At 41.9% G+C, this 24,477-nt stretch overlaps 1 protein-coding gene across 5 annotated transcripts in view; it reads left to right on the forward strand.

Moving 5' to 3' along the window:
* Positions 1–295: 295 nt before the first annotated feature.
* The window catches only part of ZFAND5 (zinc finger AN1-type containing 5), a 32,228-nt gene continuing 8,046 nt past the window's right edge, over positions 296–24,477 (forward strand). The window contains exons 1-4 of one of the 5 annotated variants that reach the window (XM_029612417.1): positions 296–479; positions 4,992–5,149; positions 6,031–6,142; positions 6,617–6,714. In XM_029612417.1, coding sequence (XP_029468277.1) covers positions 4,999–5,149; positions 6,031–6,142; positions 6,617–6,714 — 361 coding nt within the window. In that variant the 5' untranslated portion in view covers positions 296–479; positions 4,992–4,998. Of the gene's footprint in view, positions 826–1,366; positions 1,569–1,823; positions 2,152–4,991; positions 5,150–6,030; positions 6,143–6,616; positions 6,715–24,477 lie in introns of those variants that run through there. The other 4 variants (XM_029612404.1, XM_029612396.1, XM_029612386.1 and 1 more) reach the window with 4 other exon arrangements.

Raw genomic sequence — 24,477 nt, forward strand, 5'->3', positions numbered from 1 at the left:
TAGGGATAGCTTAGAATGCTCCCCCCCTCCCCCTGTGAAAAGTCAGTGGTGATTTGGGAAAGGGAGGCCACATAAACACACACAGCCTAGATAGGGTTTTTATTTATTTATTTAGTTTTGTTTGCCTGAGTTTCAAAGCCATGTGCACGAAGCACGTGGCATCACTTCAGACGCTTGTTCAATGTCCCTAAGCGGACGCAGTTCCCTTTTTTTCCTCGTCCGCTGCTTCTTTAAGAGGCGCCAGAGAGAGGTTGCAACACCAGAGGGGGGCGGGGCCACGGCCGCCCCCACCCTCAAATTCAAAGCTTTGAAATAGAGCAGCGGGGAGGAGAGTTTCGCTGACGTCACGCAGACCGACCGCCCGCCCTTATCCGACTCCCTGCCGAGGCAGAAAAAGCACAGAGTCGCGAGAAGATTTCTGCACGAGACCGTCGGTGGAGTGGGAGGCACAGCGAGAGGCGAAGTGCGGCGCACGAGACGTAGGCAGCAGTCAACGGCCGCTGGTGTAGCGACCTTGCCTCTATTCTCGTACGTTCGGTGCGGTGGCAGCGCCGTTCGCAAGGCCTGACCGAGGCCGAGGGTTACAAAAGGCTGCGCCCGGCGAGTGCGGGACAGAGAGAGAGAGAGAGAGATTGGCGCGCGGAGCCCGCCAGGAAGTGACAGCGCAGGAACAAAGGCGGTAGCCCGGAAAAGTCCCCAGGAGCCCCCCAGTCGACGGGCACTTCTAGTTTTGGGGGTTTCGTTTTTCTATTTTATGGTATTTTGTTGGTTTTTGTTTTTTTTTCTTTCTTTGTTGGATTTGATTTTCGACGTACTGTGAGACACGTAAGTTGCTTTATATACCGGTGAATTCCCAGTATCGGGGGGGGGGGGGGGGAAGAGAAGGTATATGTGTGAGGAGGGAGGAGGTGGGTGGGTTAAGTGAAAGGCTTCTGAAAGTGGCTCGTTCTTTGCTGGCTGGAGGAGTCTGAGTTTATGTTGGCTTTATTTTTTGTGGAAGTCTTCTGGGGCCCAGGAAGAAGGAAAATAGATGCGTTTTTAGTTCTAGTAAACCCCCCCTTCTCTCCCCTCCCCGCCACCCCCCAAACCTTCCTCCAAGTAGGCAAACAACGTGGACTTGTGGGGGCGGTGGAGCGGAGGCCGCCGAGTCTCGTATTTATGTTGGTGGGGGAAGGAGGGTGGAAGCTTTTGCTTGGCTCCCTTTTGCCTTGGGGATGGAGGGGGTTCAGGCTCCGGATGGAGTTCCCCTGGCTTCCTGTAAGTGCTTTGTCCGTGCTAAAGTCCGACGGAGCCCTGTTGAAGAGGAGGAGCCGGTGTAGTAGCAGCATGGTGGTGGTGGTGGTAGTCGCTTTGTGGCCAGGGTTTTCCTCTTCCATTCTCCTCCTCTTCCTCCCTCCCCCCCCAACTCTTCCCGATTGCCTTTTTGGCCAAACAGGAAGCGAAGGCGCTGGGAGGGGAGGTAGTATTGGAAAGAACAAAGAGATCCTGGCTGAGGTGGCGGCGGCGGCGTGTTCTCCCTCCCTCCCTCCCTCCCTCCCTTTTACCGCTGCCGCCGGGCTGTGGGAGAGGTGAGCGAGGTTGAGGATGTATAGTGCTTGCCCTGTTTCCGGGGGGGGGGGGGGGGGGAGGCTGGGGGAGATGGCTAAGGCCTTTCCTCGGCGTGACTCGGTGGTTTTGGAGGCCTATGTGAGGGGGGGGGGGGGGGAGGAAGGAGGGAGGGTTAAGACGGTGGCCGGCTGGTTACTGTCTGCTAGCCAGAGCAAGACGTTGCTAATTATAAGAGAATTTCCGCCCCCCCCCCCCCCTCTTTATTACTGCAGCGGTTTTCCTGCTCTCTGGCCTTTGTTCCGCTCTCGCTGGTTTTGTTAGCCCTGATTTGAGCCACGTTTTACCTACCGGATTGTTTTCGCTATTGGCTTGTCCTCTCGTATACCATTTTAGGATTTATTTTTCCGAATCAGCCCCTGGCTGACTCTTCTCCCCCCCCCCCAGTGTTTTGTTTTCTCTGTGGCAGAGATGGGCTTATGACGACTTTTTTTTTTTTTTTTTTTTTAATGAATGTGATGGTGGATCACTCGGCCAATTCCACCCATCGTAATTCGCATCGTTTTTAATACTGGTTTAGGCTGGAGTCTCACCTCCACCGATCATGTAAGTTGTTCTAGGGCAGATACATAATTCGTTCCCGATAAGGAAGAACTGCAATAGTGATTGCAAAGTTAACTGTAATCTGCAAGACTGATGCATTCAGAGGCTGGCTATCCATGTGAAGCAGTTACGAACCCCTTGCGTACTTGTTTAACTTGTCTGACCAGTTGAGGCTGGATTGTTTGAAGCAATCGAGTTGCTATGCCGAACGTAAAGCAATCTTTCACGAGAGCAAGCGGTATCGCTTCCAGTGCCCTGGCTGTTAAAAGTTGCCCTAAAGTACAGGAGTGTTTTGTGATACGCTTTTAGGATACCGTATGTGGGCCCCACATAAGTTTTATATGCCTTTCCAGTAAAGGTTTGTGTTTAAAGACCTTAACAGCTGCCATTTCATCTTCGGCCTCCTATCATCTCCAGCTGTTCTGCTTCTTCATGCTAAGTGAACAGAGCTTTGTTTAAGAAGATTAAAGTGTGGGAGCTTTACAGATTGTTTTAACGCCTTTCACACAAGGAAAACTAGACAGGTTGCCTTTCCTCTTAGAATAGGTTTGTGTGTTCTGCTTTAATTTAATGGGCTCTTTAGGAGTTGGTAGCATCTGAGCTATAAATAGAAGCTGATTTCAGAGGCCCCTGTTGACAAGGTTTTGTATGTCTGAGTCTCTGGCTTAGCCTGTCACATTGCAGCCTTGTGACAGGCGGAAGCCAATGCACCCGCCCATGTGACCTAAGCTTCTGAGAAACATTGAAGCAAGGATACATGTGATGGTATTACAAGCTAGCTTTCTATAATGGGGTAAACTACTAAAGATGTGAATTTTTTTTTTTTTAAAGATCATCTCCTTGTTAGTGTATAGCAAGCCCCAAAGATATCTTCAAGATTGTCAAATGCATGCATTCAGTGCAAGTATACTAATTTTCATATTTTTTTCTCTACTGATCAATATCTTTCAGCTGGTAGGAAGTGTTGGATATGGAATTCTAAAATTAAGTTAAGGCTTAACCTGCAGTGTTTGTCATGCCTGTGCCCTTCCCTTAAAGGAAGTGGTAGGTGATATCTTGGACTTCACACAGACAAATGGGGAAGTGACTAGCTTTCAGCAAAGTCATCAACATTGGAGAAGAATAACTTGTTCTTACAATAAGTAGAGTTGTGCATATCTTTGTCATTGGTTGGAATGTATTATATACAGAGTTATGAAGGCAATATGTTAATTTTGAAGGAAGGCTAAAACAATTTCAGTAAAAGTACCTGAAGGTGGATATAAAACATAGCTAGCTCCTTCCTGGGTAAACGTCATTTGTGTTTACACATGAGCTAGAATTGAAATGTAAGCTGAGAACAGTTGACTTAGATTTTTCTTTTGGTTACTTTATCCTTCATAAAACTGTGGTGATTAGAATTTAAAATATAAGGGAAGTACGTGCCTTGTTTGTGATGGACCTTGCGGGTGGGCTTTTTTTCTTATTGAGACCTTTTTGGATGACATGTTCCATTATACTTAGTTGGACTCTTAGTTCTGGTCTTTAAGTGCTGCAGTCCAATCTTAATTTAAAGATAGGCAAATATACAAATTAACTTTTTCAATAAAATGGATAGTCATGTTGGATATCATAAAAATTATGCACTTACTACTTTTTGAGAACTTTAGTTAAAACTAACCTTGACTTAAGAGTTCATGCCCAATTTTTAGCTTATAGCAGGTCACAATTGTTTGCCTGTTGGACCATCAAATATTTCATACTTGTTAAACTCTTTGAAGTGACCACTGCTAGAGAAAACAATGAATGCTCTTATGTGTATTTGCTGTTTTCAGGTAGTTCTGGAGTAATGCAACTTTCAGCTGGAATTCTGTAAAGCTTTTCAAAACGGGTGGTTTAAAAACAAAATGCATCTTACCTGAGCTCTAATTCTTATTGCTCCTTCATCTTCCTTCCATACTACTAGAATGCTGCTTAGGGGATGCCTGAGTGACACAATGTAACCTTTCAAAAGTGGAGAGACATGCCAATATCCTTCTGTAGTAAGCAGGCCACTACTGTAGCAACAACTTTCCCTTCCACAGGCCAGAGCATGCCCCATCTAGTGTTCTGTTTCCATTGGACAGGGGATCCAAACTTGCTGAGCCCATGGTTGGCCCATGCAGATTCTTAAGAATTGAATTACAAATGGAACTGATTTGGTGATAAATACCAGTCTTGAAATGCTGCTCCATATGTTGTCATTCAGCTTATCAGGTTACAGGCCAAGGAGACTTTGTAGAACTTCAGCTTTGACAGCTAAGAGCATATAAGTCTTTTATTTAGGAAATGGAAATTGGCATTAGCTACTCCTTTGTCAGTGTTTGTACAGGCCCTGGTAGTCTCCTGTGTCCCAACAAAACTTATAATTGACTTTTTTTGAGGTGGTGCCTGAGCTTTCAACCATAGTTTGAACAGAGGTCAGTTGTCAGATTGTGACAATTTGGATGATGAATGAATAACACTAACTGTTAATAGGAATGAATTTGTGACTTCTGGAATAGAAAATAGTCTAATAACTGATGCAATATTCAGTGTTTAATGAGAAGTGATTCTATTTAGGATACTCACTGATCTAAAGTTGCTATAATTTCATCCTGTGACAATGAAATTCTTAAACTCTAAGGCCTGCAGAAATAGATGTACAAAATATCAATATTCACCACTGAAACCATTTGATACACAGCTGGGGCCTGTTAGGAATGATATCATTTCTTTCTAGAACAAAGATACCAAGGACTATATTGTACAAAAGAAGGTCAGTGATTGATTTTGGTGATATGCCAGCCACTAATGTAGATTTTCTTCTGTTTTTTTATTTATAGTACCAGTATGGCTCAGGAGACAAACCAGACCCCAGGGCCTATGCTCTGTAACACAGGATGTGGGTTTTATGGGAATCCTAGAACAAATGGAATGTGTTCAGTTTGCTACAAAGAACATCTTCAGAGGCAACAAAATAGTGGCAGAATCAGCCCAATGGGTAAGTTCATATTTGGCAAGGTGTGTAGTGTAAGATCAGCTGACATGCAGAGATGTGGAAATGAGTCATTTGGTTGAAGATTGAAAGATGTAATAGAAAAGGTATTGCTGGATATATTGGTCTGTAAATTGTGCTTTTTAAGTCTTATTTGCATTACTCAACCTTTTGACCATGGTAACTTTTTTTTTTTTAAGATTATATAAAATCTCATTTAGGACCAGATTTACTGAGGGGTGGGATTTTTTTATTCTGTCTATGGGGAAATGGGCTTAATAAATCAGGCCCCCAAATTGCATGTCCAGTCATTTTCAACATTTTTCATTAAAAGCCAGTTAAAATCTACCAACAAAAATGTAACTTATGAATAGCACACATGGAACAAGACTGCTGTGCATTTCATTGGTAGGGGAGTTTTTTGGGACTTCAGGGAGAAACACCTTAAAATATACTTCATTGGCCTCCTTATTTTCTGTTCATCTCCATAAAGAACATCCCTGTTTTAGCTTTAATTTTTTTTTCTGGTTTTGTGACTTTTTAGGACAGTTAGACTATTTAAATTTTCCATAAAGGAGGCTGATTGGCATAGGATTGTAGTACTTTATTACCTTCAGTTTGGCAGTGACCATACTTACCATCACTAGCCATTTGATTGTATGAAAACTAGTTTAGTCCCTCTTGAATAGGTCTTAACACGACTATCTCAGTCACCAACTAGCAAAAACTTAAAATGGGTAGTGTCACAATCCTGGATGTAAAACTTGAGAATTAACTGCATCAGAATATTAACTTTATTTTTAGCTAGTTCATACTGATTGCATAAATCAAATATGGAGACATGTAATGCAGTGTTAGTAAGTGGTCTTCAATTTCCTATTGCATAGGAACAGCCAGTGGTACAAACAGCCCTACCTCAGATCCTTCATCTGTGCAGAGAGTAGATGCTAGCTTAAGCAACTGTGAAGGTGCTGCTGGCAGCACATCTGACAAATCAAGGTAAGGCATAGAAAATGTTTCACTAAAGTGGTAGATGTTATAGAAAGCTAGTGAGACTTTGGCAGTGGCAGTTGGTGTTCAGATAAAAGCTATGACCAGCTTTTTCTACTCCAGTAGGTAGAAAATAGGTATAGAAAGGCTATTTTCCATGACTGAAATCTTGTGAGCCATATACACGAATCACTTTTCATATGGAAACTACTGCATGCTGGTTTGGTTTTGATCTTTAGCTGTTTATCACTTTTCACAACTTGCCCCCTCCCTCACCATTGCAGGATTGCTAGAATTGTAAACTATCTTATTAGCAAAGTAGTATTTTTCACCACCATTTCATTTTACTTTCAAGACATGCTATGGCAGCTAGGGCCTCCCATAGATGTAATTGAAGACAATGTTTGCTAATTTAGTTAGTGATTAGTGTTTAATGTTGCAAATGAAACTAGTGAATTGTTTGCTGTTTCTAATTGCAAACAGAAATGTGCCTGTGGCCGCCTTGCCTGTAACGCAGCAAATGACAGAAATGAGCATTTCAAGGGAAGAAAAAGTAACACCAAAAACAGAAGCAGAGCCAGGTATTGTATACTGTCGCCAAATAAAATGTTGAGTCAAGCAACTAGGTGAGCAGAATAGAATGTCTACAAAATTTGTGTGGGCTTTTAACACTTTGAGACCAGTAGCTTACTGCTGGTAGTTTGGGGGGGGGGGGGGAGGGGGAAATTCTAGGACTAACTTGCTAGGGATGAGATGCACTGCCGCATACTGTACCCTCCCAGTTTCTTTTGGGAAGGGGTGGCTGAAATTGCTTTTCTTACCATGAGTGTGTAGTCCTTGCTACTCCTGCACTCATCACTTCCAACTCAAGTGCAATTCACTCTGTTTTCATGCTTCATTATGCTGTCCTGCCAGGAACCTTAGGATGCCACTCACAGAAAAATTTTCATTCCCTGGCTATATGGCTGTGATATGTGATCTGCAAAAAGTCGGGACAGCTTTAGGCTGATTTTTTTTTTTTTAATGCTCTTGTGTGCCACATACCTGCTGGCCTTTAGTTTCCTTTCCCTCTCTCCTTCTAGGAGAGGGACTGTTGCCATTTTAGTGTTCAGTCTGGGCTTGTTTTATTTGTTTCTCTTGATCCTGTCATCTTTACCATGCCAGTATAACAAGTGTTTAGCACTCATTGCATTATGCCTTCAGAGGCTAGGGTTGCATATATTCCTCTATGTATAGCTAGATGAAGCAAGCTTCAGGCAAAGATGGAAGAATCAGACTGCTGTTCAGGTTTAGGCAAATATTCTTGAATCATTTCTGATACTTAGCCCTAATCATTTAGCTTCTGTTAAGTGCAGTTTGTACCAAAATCACACATGATCAGAGTAAGAACACCATAATGTGATTCATATTGATGTGGCATCTCATGTAATACAACTGCATGTAAATGTATTAAAAGCCTTAGAAATCTGGTGAGCTGGGAGAAATTGATTTTCTTGTGTTGGAATCAGCCAAGGAGGTGAGGTTGGACCCTCATAGATATTCTAAGTACCACTTACATGGTAGAAAACATCCTACTAGCTGCCTGCTGGACCTCCACAAGTGGTCCATGGATCAGAATGTAGTAACATGATCTATCTTAACTAGAAACTACCTGCATTGTATTAAATTGTAATAGTCCTGATCCAGAAGGTACTAGTGTTCTGCTTCAGGAAAAGATCAGGAGACAGACTAGCAGCCCTGTTTTCATTGTGGGATAGGTCTTTGTGGTTTTTCCCCCATATGTCTAGTAACCAAAAATTGGTAAAGCTCAATGATAAGTATCTGGTTCTGTATTGGCTAAGTCAAATGTGGTTGCTGCCTACTGGAGATGTTCATCTTGGAACATATGGGCCAAGATCTTCTCTAAGCTTAACTCGGCACCAAGGTTTATTACTTATTCCAATATTCCTGTTGCTGTGCGGGCTTATCAGAGCTATAGATTGGTAGCTCATAAATAGCTTTGATCTGTGCTTAAGAAGGTCTACTAGGTTATATGGCATTAAGCAATCTTTTTTTTTTTCCACTTTGGCATGAGGGAAAACTCATAGACCACCCTCCATTGTTAACACAATGCTTGGTTACCTCCACTTTCCCATGTTGGGTCCATGGCAGTATATGTGTTTGCAACTACCTTTCATATGTGGTCTATCACCATCCTAGGTTTGGACTGTCTATGCCACAAACATGCCTTCTTGGAGTTGTCTAACTATACCATACTCCTAGGATCCATTTCTGTTGGTTTTCATGTTCTATAGTTACATAGAAAAGGAATCCAAGATGAAGTTCCCTTAGTGAAAAATATTGCTGGAATTTTTTTTTGCCGTTGGGTTTAACTTATTTTCTTGATATGGGAAGAGCATTCTTGTCAGTCCACTCACTTGATTTTGTAGCTGCTAGTTGGAGAAATTTTGTGTAATTATTTATCAATATAGTGAACTCCTGTTGGGTGTTTTTACACCAGTTTTAAAGATTTTTTTAAAATACAAGTAGTGATGTGGTACACACACAACCTCCACCATGATGACTTTACTAGAAAGCACAAGCATCCTATGATAGTTATACAAGCAATAGCTTATTGCATTCCTATTTATTTGGAACAGTTATGTGAGCAATTACCTATTCTATTCTTTTCATGTTCGATAGTCTGTAGCTAGCCTTTTGTGACCATGTTCTTAACAGCCTTTATGCCATGTTTTAGGAAAAGTGAAGCAGCAAGCTGTGAACCAGGGAAGCCAGGGTTCAAATCCTGCTGATACTCCTTGTGACCTCGGGCAAGTCACTCTGCCCTCCGTTGCCTCAGGGCCTGACTTTATTAAGAATTTTTTCCCATTCTGTATCTATGAGAAAAATGTTTAGTAAATGAGGCCCTTAGATTGAAATCTCTCAGGGATAGGGAAATATCTACATAACCTGCATGAAATTTGCTTTAAGCATCACTAAAAGCAGAATATAAGTGAAAATCTGCATCTTTACCTTTATTGGTTTTTATACCAATGTTCAAAATAAAGTATCACATCAGTGTATAAATTAACTAATCATTTCTCTTTAGGCATTTAAAACATCCAATTAAAGAATATTCAATCAAATACAATAAGAGCAAATAAAACAGCAATAAAAGACAAAAGATACAACAGTTATAAAAAAATAAAATATGGTAAACCACATTTCTATAATCTTAAAGGCTAAAAAACTTTGTAAAACAAAATTGGGAGCTCAATATCTGGCGATTCTTAACGGAAGGCCTGTTAATGCCTTTTTTTAAATGTTTGCATGTTTGGCTCAAGTCATAGCTCTTGTGGAAGGGAGTTCCGGAACAGTGGGCCAGCAATGGAAAGTGCTCGCTCACGCACTGAATTCAAGTGTGCCAATTTGGGTGATGGTACCAGTAAGAAGCCATTGTTGGCAGATCTGGTGGTTCTTTGTGGAACATGGAAATGTAAAGATGCAGTGAGCCATTCCAATTTATTAGTGTTTTGTGAATAATGGATAATGCTTTATATACCTGATGAATTTCATTCAGACTGAAGATGAATACCTATAGTATTTTTAAAGTTAAGGTTAAAGAGAAAAATTGAGGATAGGAAATGGTGCAGTGATTCTGAGCAATTAAACATCTAATGATGGAGGATATAAGATCAAATAAACTAGAGTAAAAAGTCACTAGGACTAGATGGTTCCACCTCAAGAGTCCTGAAAACTGGAACATTAAATTTTAAACCTGTTACTAATCTGTAATGCAGGGGCAAGCAATTCTGGTCTGGGAGTACCATAAACAGGTCTGTGTTCAGGATATCCACAAGGAATGCCGTATATACTCTCGTATAAGCCTATCCACATATAAGCTAACCTTTTGTTTTTTAACCACCAAACCATGAAAATTTAGCACTGATCTGCAGATTAACCTAGCTTAGCTTTTCAGGCATATTTTGGAGCCTAAAATTCTAGGCTTATACTTAAACACCTCATGCATCCTGTATATACTTGCTTATAATGAAGGCAGTGCATACAAATATACCTTGTACATATTCATTGTAACCTTTTGCTTGAAGTGACTCTGGGGGTGGGGAGTTTACTTACTGTTTCACCCCTCTTTTTTTTTTTTTTTAAAGATTATTTTACGCTTTTAAACAAGGGGACATGCTATGAATGGATGCTTTGCTATAAGCAGAATATAAAACAAATGAAACTAACATCCAGATTTAAAATGGAAGTACTTTCTTACTCAGCACATAATTTAGCTGTGGAATCTGTTGCTAGAGGACATTGTCAAAGCATTAGCATAGTGGTGTTTGGGGAAAAAAAAGGTTTGAACAGGTTCTGGAGGAAAAGGCCATAACATCTAATAGCCAGGTAGATTAGAGAGAGCCATTGCTACCTCCTAAGAGTAACAAGATATATTTTTTGGGAATCTGCTAGGTATGTTACCCAGACTCTCCACTGTTGACAGAATATGGGCTCAATGAACCCTGATCTGACCTAGCATGTCTGCTAAAATTCCACTGCTTCAATAATCCTGAAGCCCCAATAGAATGAAATAGCTTTACATTATGTACATATATAATAATTGAATAGGTTAATTGAAGACCACCTTCCTTGGGTGAGTACTACAGAATTAATCCATGTTCCTGAATTAAATCTGACTGACACATGCAAGTAAGGCAAGAATAGTCTAAATTGTCATGCCCTTAAATGGGAAGTTAAGGTGCTAAAGGCCATCTAGATAAGGGGGGATGGGGGAATTTTTTTAAATGCTGTTTTAGACAACTGAGCACTGGTACAATTTAAAGATATTTATTTGGAGGTAGACTGAGACTGGTAAAGGTTAATGCTTAGTCTTATATGGCCTCAAATCTTAGTGACAAATTTAGCAGGTGTAAACTTTTTTTTTTGCCCCTACAATGGATGTTGTCCGTCCTTTTCTTGTATAAAACATTTTCTACTATTGGGTTTTGTAAACTTGTAGTTTTTGTGCTCATGCAATAAAGAGCCCTATTGTGTGGTGCCAACTTCTGATTACTAGGTTCTTCAACAATTTTAACTGCCATATCATGTAGGGGTTCTACTTTTTGTAAAGCTGCAGAAATCCTCCCAGTTGTACTTTTTTTTTTTCACCCAAATAGGTGAATTCATCTTTGTGTCTTAATGTCTTCACAAGATGTAGGTGCAGGCTTATCAAATGTGGTCAGTTCACTGCTCAAAACATTTTTTACTTTAATTTCTGCTCAGATGGCTTATGTAGTCATTCTTTCCTGCTTAAATCACAGTAGGCTAGCCATAGCCTACTGTGATTTAAGACACTTTCACTCTAAACCCGTGGTTTCTAAACCTGTCCTATTGATTCCACAGCCTGTTGGATTTTCAGGATATCCAGGACTAGCAGATGCTGAATTTTTAGCTTCCTATCTGACTTGCCCCTTTAACTGTTTTCTAAGACCTGACATTGAGTTCATTTGAGATTAAGCAGGCTTTCCCATAGCTGTAAAATGGGCATCGTCCTAAGTACAACACCCCAAACACTTATGTATATTGACCTAACATACAGATTTCATGCATATTCATCATGGATATCCTGAAAACCGAACTGGCTGTGGGCTCACCAGGTCATGTTTGAGAACATACCTTTTTCGTCCAGAGAGGGTAAACAAGTGATTAGAAGACTTGACTTTGAACTTCGTATATTAAACCTAATAAGGGAGGTACAGAATTAAGATTCTCCCATTGTTGCACATGGGCTTATAAGCATTTTAGAAAGTGTAGCCTCAACCTGGCATAAAAGCCCAAAATACGCTTGAGTATTGGACTGGTATGAATACATAAATTTCCAGCAAAGATAGGTGAGGTATATAAAACATCTTTATTTGGAATCTTCTATGATTGAGACTGACAGCTTATACACTGCTATTACTAAACAATTGTGTAGTGCCAGAAGGTGTATAGAGCAGTGTGGTATAGCAGAGATTATTTTGCTTTGTGACGCTTACTCTCCTTGACAAAACCTTTTTTGGACAAAGCAACTTTAGATCAAGACTCTGCTATTTAAAGAAGTCAGTATGGGTGCAGGTCCAGTTAGGTCATGCACCATTTGCTTAAAGTTGCATGCAAATATGGCTCCTGTATGTGATTTAATCAAGATGCTTGGGAAGCCCTATAGTAACGGGAGGTTTTTATTAGCAAGAGTATTGGAGCGAAACTGTGGTTAGGGTAGGCAAGGACTATTGGCATTACTGCAGATAAGAACATAAATTGCCATGCTGATTCAGACCAAGGGTCCATCAAGCCCAGCATGCTGTTCCAACAGGGGCCAAACCAGGCCACAAGAACTTGGCAAGTATCCAAACACGGTCTATCCCATGCTACTGATGCAATTAATAGCAGTGGCTATTCCCTAAGTCAACTTGATTAATAGCAGTTAATGGACTTCTCCTCCAAGAACTTATCCAAACCTTTTTAAACACAGCTACACTAATTGCACTAACCACATCCCCTGGCAACAAATTCCAGAGCTTAATTGTGTGAGTGAAAACGATTTTTCTATGATTAGTCTTAAATGTGCTACTTGCTAACTTCATAGAGTGCCCCTAGTCCTTCTATTATCCAAAAATGTAAATAAGATTCACATCTACTCGTTCAAGACGTTGCATGATTTTAAAGACTTATTATATCCCCCTCAGCTGTATCTTCTCAAAGCTGAACAGCCCTAAACTCTTTAGCCTTTCCTCATAGGGGAGCTGTTCCATCCCCCCCCTTTTGGTTGCCCTTCTCTGTACCTTCTCCTTCGCAACTATCTTTTTTGAGATGCAGCGACCAGAATTGTACACAATATTCAAGGTGCAGTTTCACCATGGAGGGATAGAGGCATTATGACATTTTCCATTTTGACCATTCCTTTCCTAATTCCTAACATTGTTTGCTTTTTTTGACTGCTGCAGCACACTGAGCCGACTATTTCAAAGTATTATCCACTGTCTAGATCTCTTTCCTGGGTGGTAGCTCCTAATATGGAACCTAACATCGCTTTGGTACATCCCACTGTCTGGACTGATCCGGGTACGTACAGGGAAAAGAAAATTATTCCTTACCTGCTAATTTTCGTTCTGTAGTACCACGGATCAGTCCAGACACCCTCCCTAAGGTTTTGGAGGATGGGGGGTTGGCTATCCCTGCTTTAATGTTCTTCACTTACTGCTCTGTTCTTTCCAAGTCGGTCAGACTGGAATCAGTTGGTTTTGCAAGTTTCCTTACCAATTTATACAACTGGTTGCATTCCTGTCTACCATGTTGGTTGGGTAGTTTCCTTTCCTTGATCCATCCAGATCTATTTTGTGTTCATGCTTGGATATGCTCTATATACTGAGGTTTTTCCAGAGGGTGCACTGGTGTATAAGGGACCGCCTTCTGAAGTTTGTTCTGACTCCATCTGCTGGACTGGGGACATAACCCACTGTCTGGACCAGAGGTGGGCAATTAATTTTCCCATGGGGCCGCATGAGAAATTGGGATGGTTTTAGAGGGCCGGACTAATATAATTAACTCAGTTCTCAATAGCCCTACTTATGAAAAGACAGCAGTTTACCACCAATGTATGTCCTCTGAGAAAACACAACAAATAAGACCGATACAAACGCGTACATGCTAGCAAAATATCTCATCTCTGTAACAGACACAGAACCGACCTAACATACTCCCAGAATCTGTAGTAATGCACATAAACTAATCCACACACAGTTACACCTGTATTATGGAATACACTCAAACAGGAGCAACCCTATCTATGAAAAGGCAACACTACAAATATTACATCAGACCCTAAACACCAATACACCTCTTATTAGGAAAACAGAACTAACAAGCAGCTATAGATCCCCAAACAGAAATAATTGTAAAACTATACTAATAAGCAGAATAAATGTTTCTAAACAGCTATGAACAGAATAACATCCAACAATTAAAAACTCATAAAAACTATTAAACATTCTCCAAACACCAATAAAATATTTCAAAAAAGCAGACATCACACAATTAAAATGGCAGTCAAGAAAAATAAACTTAAAGCCACCTTTACTTACCCCCTCCAGCAGCTCTCCTACTCCCCTTCCCTGCAGGCCGTGGCACACACCAGAAGCAGCAGTAGAAGCTAAGCTCTATACTTATGGTCCTCTTCCTTAGTGCCCAAGTCTCTCTCACACACACCATACCAGTCATGCCCCCATGACCAGTTTCTGTCTCTCACACACCAATCATCTCCCAAACAGTCTTTGGCACACACACACCAGTCACCTTCCTGAACAGTTTCTCTCATGCCATACACACACACAGGCTTCCCACTCCCGTGTTCTACTTGCATATATGGTCTTCTCACTCTCATAATCACTTTCTCTGTCTCTCTCTCACACACACACACTCACTCACCAGTCTCTCACTCCCATGCTTGTTCTCTCCACATGCACAGGCTTCTCATTCCCAAAATCACTTTCTTTCTCTCTCACACACACACACACACCAGTCTCTCACTCCCATGTTCTCTTTCAGATATACAGGCTTCTCCCTCCCATGCTGTGTCTCACACACACCCAGGTTTCTCACTCTCTTCACATGCACAGGCTTCTCATTCCCATAATCACTTTCTCTGTTACACACACACCAGTCTCTCTCATTTCCATGCTCACTCTCCACGTGCACAGGCTTCTCATTCCCTGAATCACATTCTCTCACATTCACACACACCAGTCTTTTTCTCTCACACAACCAGTCACCTTACCAAGCAGTCTCTCTCTCATGCATGCACACTCACCCAGGTTTCTCACTCCCACAACTCCAGGCTTCTTATGCTCATGCTTTCCCACATATCAAGACTTCTCACTTCCATGCTTTTTCTCTCACACACACATCAGTCACCTCCCTGAGCAATCACTTTCATTGTCTCTCACATACACACACACATCAGCTCTCTGACCACTCAATCACACACAGGCTGGCTGGCTGCTTCTCACTCTCTTACTCACTTCCTCTTCCCCCTACATATGTCACGGAGTTTTTTGCCGGTCCAGGGCGCGCGCTCCCGGTCTCTCCCGCTGCCGTTGCCGCTGGGCTGTCAGCACGTTAAAGCCCAGTGGGAACGGCAGCGGTGTTGGAAGAAGCTATGGCACCCGCGGCTGGACTTTTTCTTCTTCCCGCGCCTGCCCCCCCCCTTCCCGTGACCCGAAACAGGAAGTGATACACGGAGCGGTGCGCAGGAAGGAGAAAGAGCCGTGCCGCGTCGGCTGCAGCATCGGCCCCCGAGCAATTGAACCAGCCGGCAATCGAGAAGAGTCAGCAGCATGAGCCTCCCGCGGCCGAAGGGATTCTTCTTTCTTGGCCTGCGGGGGCTCATGCTGCTGACTCCTTTCTCGATTGCCGGCTGGTTCAATTGCTCGGGGGCCGATGCTGCAGCCGACGCGGCACGGCTCTTTCTCCTTCCCGCGCACCGCTCCGTGTATCACTTCCTGTTTCGGGTCACGGGAAGGGGGGGGGGGCAGGCGTGGGAAGAAGAAAAAGGCCAGCCGCGGGTGCCATAGCTTCTTCCAACACCGCTGCCATTTCCACTGGGCTTGAACGTGCTGACAGCCCAGCGGCAAAGGCAGCGGGAGAGACCAGGAGCGCGCGCCGCGGACCGGCAAAAAACTCCGTGACACATGTAGGAAAGAAACTCGAGCGAAGGCACGCTGTCCGATTGGCCGGTGCTGGGCAAGGCTTGCCCAGCACCGGCCAATCGGACAGCGTGCCTTCACTCGAGTCACTCCCTCCTCCCCCCCCCCCCCCCCCCCCCCCCCCCCCCCCCCCCCCAGATGCTGTAAAAAAAAACAAAACAAAAAACCAGTTCATTCTCCGCTCCCTCGCTCCCCGATTGGCCGGCCAATCGGGGAGCGAGGGAGCGGAGAATGAACTGCTGCCTTCCCTCTGCAAGGGAAGGCAGCAGTGCCTCATTCCCCGTCTGCTCTCAGCAGTGGGCGGGCCGGATTCAGCCCGCGGGCCGCCCCTTGCCCAGGTCTGGTCTGGACTGATCCGTGGTACTACAGGAATGAAAATTAGCAGGTAAAATGTATTCCTTATCTTCCCTAAGAGCCCCTTTAACCCCTCGGTCATCTAACTGTCCAAGTGACTCTTACAAGTTTCTTACTTGGGATATATTCTAAAGTTTTGTGTTTTTTTTTTTTTTTTATATTTTGAGTTTTTACCTCTATGGCCAACTTCATTTCAAATTCTCTCCACCTTTCTTATCAATATTTTACACTTAGGAAAAAGCAAAAGCATGGTAAAGTTATTTTCTTCAGATGGATCCTTCCAATTTTTGAAGGATGTTTTTTGGCTAAAATAGCCTCTCTCTCCTCACCTTTTAACCATGCCAGCAATTGTTTTGCCTGCCTTCCACCTTTTGTAATGCATGGAATACATCTGGACTGAACATAAGAAATTGCCATGCTGGGTCAGACCAAGGGTCCATCAAGCCCAGCATCCTGTTTCCAACAGAGGCCAAAACCAGGCCATAAGAACCTGGCAATTACCCAAACACTAAGACAATCCCATGCTACTGATGCAATTAATAGCAGTGGCTATTCCCTAAGTAAAATTGATTAATAGCCATTAATGGACTTCTCCTCCAACAACTTATCCAAACCTTTCTTGAACCCAGCTACACTAACTGCACTAACCACATCTTCTGGCAACAAATTCCAGAGCTTTATTGTGCGTCGAGTGAAAGATTTTCTCAGATTAGTCTTAAATGTGCTACTTGCTAACTTCATGGAATGCACCCTAGTCCTTCGATTATTCGAAAGTGAAAATAACTGAGTCGCATCTACTCGTTCAAGACCTCTCATGATCTTAGACCTCTATCATATCCCCCCTCAGCTGTCTCTTCTCCAAGCTGAACAGCCCTAACCTCTTCAGCCTTTCCTCATAGGGAAGCTGTTCCATCCCCTATATCATTTTGGTTGCCCTTCTTTGTACCTTCTCCATCACAACTATCTTTTTTGAGATGCGGTGACCAGAATTGTACACAGTATTCAAGGTGTGGTCTCACCATAGAGCGATATAGAGGCATTATGACATTTTCCATTCTACTAAGATTCCCTTCTTAATTCCTAACATTCTATTTGCTTTTTTGACTGCTGCAGCACACTGAGCCGACTATTTCAAAGTACTATGCACTATGATGCCCAGATCTTTTTCCTGGGTGCTAGCTCCTAATATGGAACCAAACATTGTGTAACTACAGCAATGGCATATTTTTCCCTATATGCAACACCTTGCACTTGTCCACATTAAATTTCATCTGCCATTGGATGCCCAATCTCTGAATAATTTTGTATCATCCACAAATTTGATAACCTCACTCGTTGTATTCCTTTCCAGATCTTTATATATCCCTGAGGCACTCCACTGTTTACCCTTTTCCCATGACTTTTTAGTTTTCATAGAAGCCTCTCATGAGGGACTTCGTCAAATGCCTTCTGAAAATCCAAATACACTATATTTACTAGTTCACCTTTATCCACATGTTTATTAACCCCTTAAAAAAAAATGCCGCAGATATTAGGCAAGACTTCCCTTGGGTAAATCCATGTTGACTATGTTCCATTAAATCATGTCTTTCTATATGCTCTATGATTTTGATCTTGAGAAGTTTCCACTATTTTTCCCGGCACTGAAGTCAGGCTCACTGGTCTATAGTTACCGGATCGCCCCTGGAGCCTTTTTTTAAGTATTGGTTACATTGGCCAGTCTTCAGGTACAATGGATGATTTTTTTTAATTCTTTATCAATTTTTAAGATATACAAGCATAGAACTTGATTCAGAAATTTGGGTGGAAACATTAGACAATTATACTATTCAAATATTGAAACATTTACAATCAGTCTAAGTGTGTCTATTTTTACACCTCTATACTAAGTCCTCTATAATGGGGAAAGAAGAGTAAAGAAATTTTGCCAAGGCATATTCTTATTTCACAACTAAAACAAGGAAATACCAGACAATCATGACAAGGTTTCCTATTAAACAATAGTTTATCACTGAGGTATTTTATCTGTACTATTCAGGGAATGATCTTTTTGTTTATCTAGCAAGATTTTCTTCAACTGTGAGGGTTGATAGAAACAAAATTTAACCTTTTGGCATTCTATGCAACATTTACAAGGAAAAACTTCAATTTATATGAAGCTCCCAATTTTAACACTTCAGCTCTTAAACTAAGAAATTCTTTCCGCCTTTTTTGGGTTTCTTTAGTTACATCCGGATACATTCTAACAGATAATTGATAAAACTTCTCCAATATTCCTGAAAGTTTCTGAACCCACTCCTTGTCAGTATTCAAAAGAAATTACCAAAGTAGCACATTGTATTAACTCTAGATTTGTTGATTCCAATATCAGTAACATTTAATGGGATTGATGGTGATGACCCTTTATCATTTTCACTTAAATTTTTCCATTGAGGAATATAGTAAATTTGAGTTAGTGGGGGTAAGGTTTGCTGGGGAATTTTTAATACTTCCATAGCATATTTATTCCAAAGCTCTCTAGCAGAGAGGTGTGGGATTTTTGGGAAATTCACCAATCTTAAGTTTTTGTTCCTTTGTTGATTTTCCAACCCCTCTATTTTTCTAGTAAGATATTGATTTTCCTTTATCATTAACTCATTTAGATGTTTTAGTTTCTTTAGTTCACCAGTATTTTTTTCTATAACCTGATCTTTTTCCATCATCCATTATCTTATTGATTTTAATATCCATTTCCTCCATATTACTCATAATTGGGTTCAATTGTGTAACATTCTTGTTTACTATTACCAAGGTTTCCCAGAGTTTCTAAAGAGATAATTTGAGGCCTTTCTATAGATATTGTTTCGATTTTTCCTCTTTTAAAGTTCTGCTCCTGAAGAGACACAGAAATCTCAGTTGATTTCCCCTCTGGTGTACTAGAAAAACTAGTTTGTCCTGCCAGTGACTCTGAAGTTAACCCCGGACCATTCCCCCAACTCGCCCACTTCTATAGGCTGTGGGTTGTCCATATTCAGGTCTGTTCTTGCGTTCGCAGGATTCACCGGGGGATCCTAACTTCCGGGGAGAAAGAAGTCTCAATTTCACGAAATTTTGCTGTGCCTTCCTGCAAAATTTCAAGTGAATCATCACCCGGATGAAGGGATACCTTTCTGATATGGGCGTCCATTGGGCCCAATACCGGACTAGCCAAGTTATCATCCACAAGCCGCTCCCTTGCCCTTCTTTTCCGGGCCGAGTGAGGCATTATCTTTTTTAGGAAAATAAAGAAAACAAACAGTACTTATCTTGGCTAGGCTGATCAACTTTCTCTTGATTCCCCTTGGAGAAGGAGAGGTAATTGATTTACGTTTCTAGAATATCTGTCCAAGTTTGTCTGCCAGGCAAAGCCAAATGAGGCGCGCCCCCCTTGGGCGCGTGCTGTGTCGGCTGCGCGCCGCAAGGGACCTGATTTTATTAGGCCACTTCCTGGGTCCCGCCCTCCATGTCGAGGAACGTAGTGAAGTCACCGTCTGGGCAAGAAGCAGCTCACCCCGGGTAATTCAGGAAATGCAAAGCAGGCAATCGTTCCCTCTCGATCTCCTACAATGGATGATTTTAATGATAGGTTACAAATTTTAACTAATAGATCAGAAATTTCATTTTTGAGTTCCTTCAGAACCCTAGGATGCATACCATCCGGTCCAGGTGATTTGCTACTCTTTAGTTTGTCAATCTGGCCTACTACATCTTCCAGGTTCACAGTGATTTCGTTCAGTTCGTCTGAGTCATCACCCCTGAAAACCATCTCCGGAACTGGTATCTCCCCAACATCCTCATTAGTAAACATGGAGGCAAAGAATTCATTTAGTCTTTCTGCAATGGCCTTATCTTCCCTAAGAGCCCGTTTAACCCCTCTGTCATCTAATGGTCCAACCGACTCCCTCACAGGTTTCTTGCTTTGGATATATTTAAAGTTTTTATTACGAGTTTTTGCCTCTATGGCCAATTTCATTTCAAATTCTCTCTTCGCCTGTCTTATCAATGTTTTACACTTGGGATAAAACATAAGCATTGTCAAGCTATTTTCTTCAGATGGATCCTTCTTCCAATTTTTGAAGGATGTTTTTTGGCTAAAATAGCCTCTTTCACCTCACCTTTTAACCATGACTCTAATCGTTTTGCCTGCCTTCCACCTTAATGTGCGGAATACATATGGACTGCGCCTCTAGGATTATTTTTAAACAATGTCCATGCCTATTGAACACTTAACCTTTGCAGCTGCACCTTTCAGTTTTTTTTCTAACTATTTTCCTCATTTTATCAAAGTTTCCCTTTTTAAAATTTAGTTAGAGCTGCAGATTTACTTATTGTCCCCCTTCCAGTTATTAGTTTAAATTTGATCATGTTATGATCACTGTTGCCAAGTGGCCCTACCACAGTTCTCTCACCAAATCTTGCGTTCCACTAAGAATTAAATCTAAAATAGCTCCCTCTCTTGTTGGTTCCTGAACCAGTTGCTCCATGAAGCAAACATTTATTACATCCAGGAACTTTGTCTCTAGCAAGTCCTGATGTTACATTTACCCAGTCAGTATTGGGGTAAATGAAATCTCCCATTATTGCACTGCATTTGCTTCCCTGATTTCTCTTCGCATTTCATCATCTGTCTGACCATTTTGTCCAGGTGGACGGTAGTATACTCCTATCACTATATTCTTACCCAACACACATGGGATTTCTACCCATATAGATTCTACTGAGCATTTAATCTCTTGTATGATCTTTATCCTGTTGGACTCTATACCCTCCTGGACATAAAGTGCCACACCCCCACCAAGTTGATCCTCCCTATCATTGCAATATAATTTGTATCCTGATATAGCACTGTCCCATTGGTTATCCTCCTTCCACAAGTCTCTATGATGCCAATTAATGTCAATCTCATCATTTGCTGCTATACACTTTAACTCTCCCACCTTACTACTTAGACTTCTGGCATTGGCATACAGACATTTCAAAGTGTGGTTTTTGCTTGTTTTAACAACCTGCTTTTCAGTAGTTTGGGATAATTCAGAAATCATTAGCTTCGGTGATTTTTTTGCATATAGTTCATATGCCTGTTTGCATTTAATGGAACCTCTCTGTTGGGATGCCCTAACTCTCCTGTTTCATTAGTATCCTTCAGGGATACATTTCTCCGAACCATGCACTGCTGAGTGACTGTCGGCTTCCCCCTTTTTCTAGTTTAAAAGCTGCTCTTTCTCCTTTTTGAAAGTTAGTGCCGCCAGCTTGGTTCACCTCTGGTTAAGGTGGAGCCCATCCTTTTGGAAAAGTCTCCCCTTTCCCCAAAAGTTTCCCCAGTTCCTTACAAAGCTGAATCCCTCTCCCCTGCACCATCGTCTCATCCACGCATTGAAACTCTGGAGCGCTCTCTGCCTCTGGGGACCTGCATGTGGAACAGGAAGCATTTCAGAGAATGCCACCCTGGAGGTTCTGGATTTCAGCTTCCTACCTAAAATCCTAAATTTGGCTTCCAGAACCTCTCTCCCACATTTTCCTATGTCATTGGTGCCCACATGTACCACGACAACCGGCTCCTCCCAGCACTGTCTATAATCCTATCTAGGTGACGCGTGAGGTCTGCCACCTTTGCACCAGGCAGGCAAGTTACCAGGTGGTCTTCACGTCCACCAGCCACCCTGCTATCTAGACTTCTAATAATCGAATCACCAACTATGATGGCCGGCTTAACCCTTCCCTCCTGGGCAGTAGCCCTGGGAGATTTCCTCAGAGCGAGAGGACAATACATCACCTGGAGAGCAGGTCCTTGCTACTGGATCACTTCCTGCTACACCAGGGTGATGTTCTCCTATTGGGAGACCTTTCTGATCAAAGGCAGCACTGGGGCTGCCAGAATGGATTTGGGACTTGGCTACTATGTCCCTGAAGGTCTCGTCTATGTACCTTTCAGTCTCCCTCAGCTCCTCCAAGTTTGCTACTCTAGCCTCCAGAGATCGGGCTCTCAGCCTTCCCTGAGAGCCAGGAGCTCTTTGCACCAAGTACACACATACAATCTTTCACCGGGTAAAAAATCATACATGTGACACTCAATGCAAAAGACTGGAAAGTCCCCCTCTTGCTGCTGGACTGCTGCCTTCATCTTAGTTTTATTGAGTTCCTAGTTAAGTTTAGGATACTAAGGGAGTTGGAATGAGTACTTTACTAAATTCACCTGTAAATTTAATTAATCAGCTAGTGTCCTACAAGGGGATGATTAAACTTTCAATAAGGGCTGGTACAATCTTATGTTTTAGATAAGACCCTGAGATTTTTAATGAGTGTCTTGTGCCTAAAAATCAAGGATTGAGTGGGTGGGAAAGACACACTAGAATTAACTATCTCTGGCTTGCTTTTTACCTCAGACACACACAAACTTTAAAGAATATATTCCTTAATTTCACCTTTCACCAAACGTTTTTATAAGCCCAAAAATTTCTGAAAACTATACTTACCAATCCTCTTAAACCACGGTTAAATTAATCTTCACTCAGTTAATGGAAGGATTTGAGAATCGCACGCCGTTAGGCGCGTGCTTCCGGTCCCCCTCTACTGCAGACCGTGCGGGGCCTCTGGAAGCTGGGCTGTGGAAGTCAATCCCTGGATCGCTTGCGGTGACCTCTGGACTCCTCTCCCGGGGGATGCTGGGAGCAGTATGCAGATGAGCCTTCGGTCCTCTACTGTGCATCTAGGATTGTTTAAAAATACAATGTCCATGCCTGTTGAATACTTAACCTTTCAGGGTTTTTTCTAACTACTTTCCTCATTTTATCAAATTATCTTTTGAAAATTTAGTGTTAAGAGCTTTAGATTTACTTATTGTCCCCCCTTCCAGTTGTGTTAAATTTGATCGTTATGATCCCTATTGCAAAGTGGCCCCACCACAGTTCTCTCCCCAAATCCTGTGTTCCACTAAGAATTAAATCTAAAATAGCTCCCCCTCTCATTGGTTCATGAGCCAATTGCTCCATAAAGCAGTCATTTATTACATCCAGGAACTTTGTCTCCATCACAGCATAGACATACACAGGAGATACTCCCTGTCTGCAGAGTCCACGCTGGCCAGAACACACAAACTGTGTCCAAACTAAGGAGTTAGTTAAACAAGGAAATGATTGGGGAGAGGCAGGCTAGGAATTGAAAACAGAGCACAGATAATAGCAACTTGCCTAAGGAACAGAATTCAGAAAATGTGAGGTAATCAGGAGCTATATAGTGAAGACACTTGTACATAAGTACAAGTCATGTGTCAAGAAACATTAAGACAGGCCAAGAGAATTTGAAATGAAGTTGGCCATAGAGGCAAAAACTCATAATATATTTAAAAAAAGGTTTTAATGCAGGAAACCTGCAAGGGCTCAGACTGTTAGATGATTGAGGGGTTAAAGGGCTCTTAGGGAAGATAAAGCCATCACAGACTAAATTAATTTGCTTCCATGTTTACCAGTGAGGATGTTGAAGATACTGGTTCTGGAGGCAAGGATGGAGATTTGGATGAACTGAACCAAATCACAGTAAACCTGGAAGATGTAGTAAGCCAGATTGACAAACTAAAGAAGAGTAAATCACATGGATTGGATGGTATACACCCCAGGGTTCTGAAAGAACTCGAAGGAAACTTCAGATTTAACAGTAAAAACTTTGCATCCTATCACTAATAAAAAATAAATAAATAAATAACCAGTACAGATTTACCCAAGGGGAAGTCTTGCCTCACAAATCTGTTTTTTTGAAGGGGATTTTAAACTAAAGGGAACCAGTCCCTATAGTGTGTTTGGATTTTCAGAAGGCATTTGACAAACTCCCTCATGAGTATGGGATAGGAGGTGATCTTTCATGGATTGCAAACTGGTTAAAAGACAGGAAACAGACTAAATGGTCCTTGGGTTGTGATATATTCTAATTTTAAAGGCAGTTTTTAGAATTGTTTCCTTTTGTTATTAGAGTAACTGATATTAAGAATTTAATCTAAAGTTTGACATTTTTTAGTCATTTTTTTGAATTGTAAATTGTATTTTCCAATGGATTTTGCTTATAGTATTCTGTTGCCTTGTAAACAGATATGAAGTCAACACGAATGTCTGTATATAAGTGAATAAATTTAATTGCAGGAGGACCTTGTGAGACTGGAAAGAATGAGCATCCAAATGGCATATGAAGTTTAATGTGGTCAAGTGCAAGGTGATGCATATAGGGAAAAATAACCCATGCTGTAGTTTCAGTGTTGGG

Source organism: Rhinatrema bivittatum, chromosome 1 (assembly GCF_901001135.1).
Source record: "Rhinatrema bivittatum chromosome 1, aRhiBiv1.1, whole genome shotgun sequence".
In the NCBI taxonomy this organism is placed as follows: domain Eukaryota; kingdom Metazoa; phylum Chordata; class Amphibia; order Gymnophiona; family Rhinatrematidae; genus Rhinatrema; species Rhinatrema bivittatum.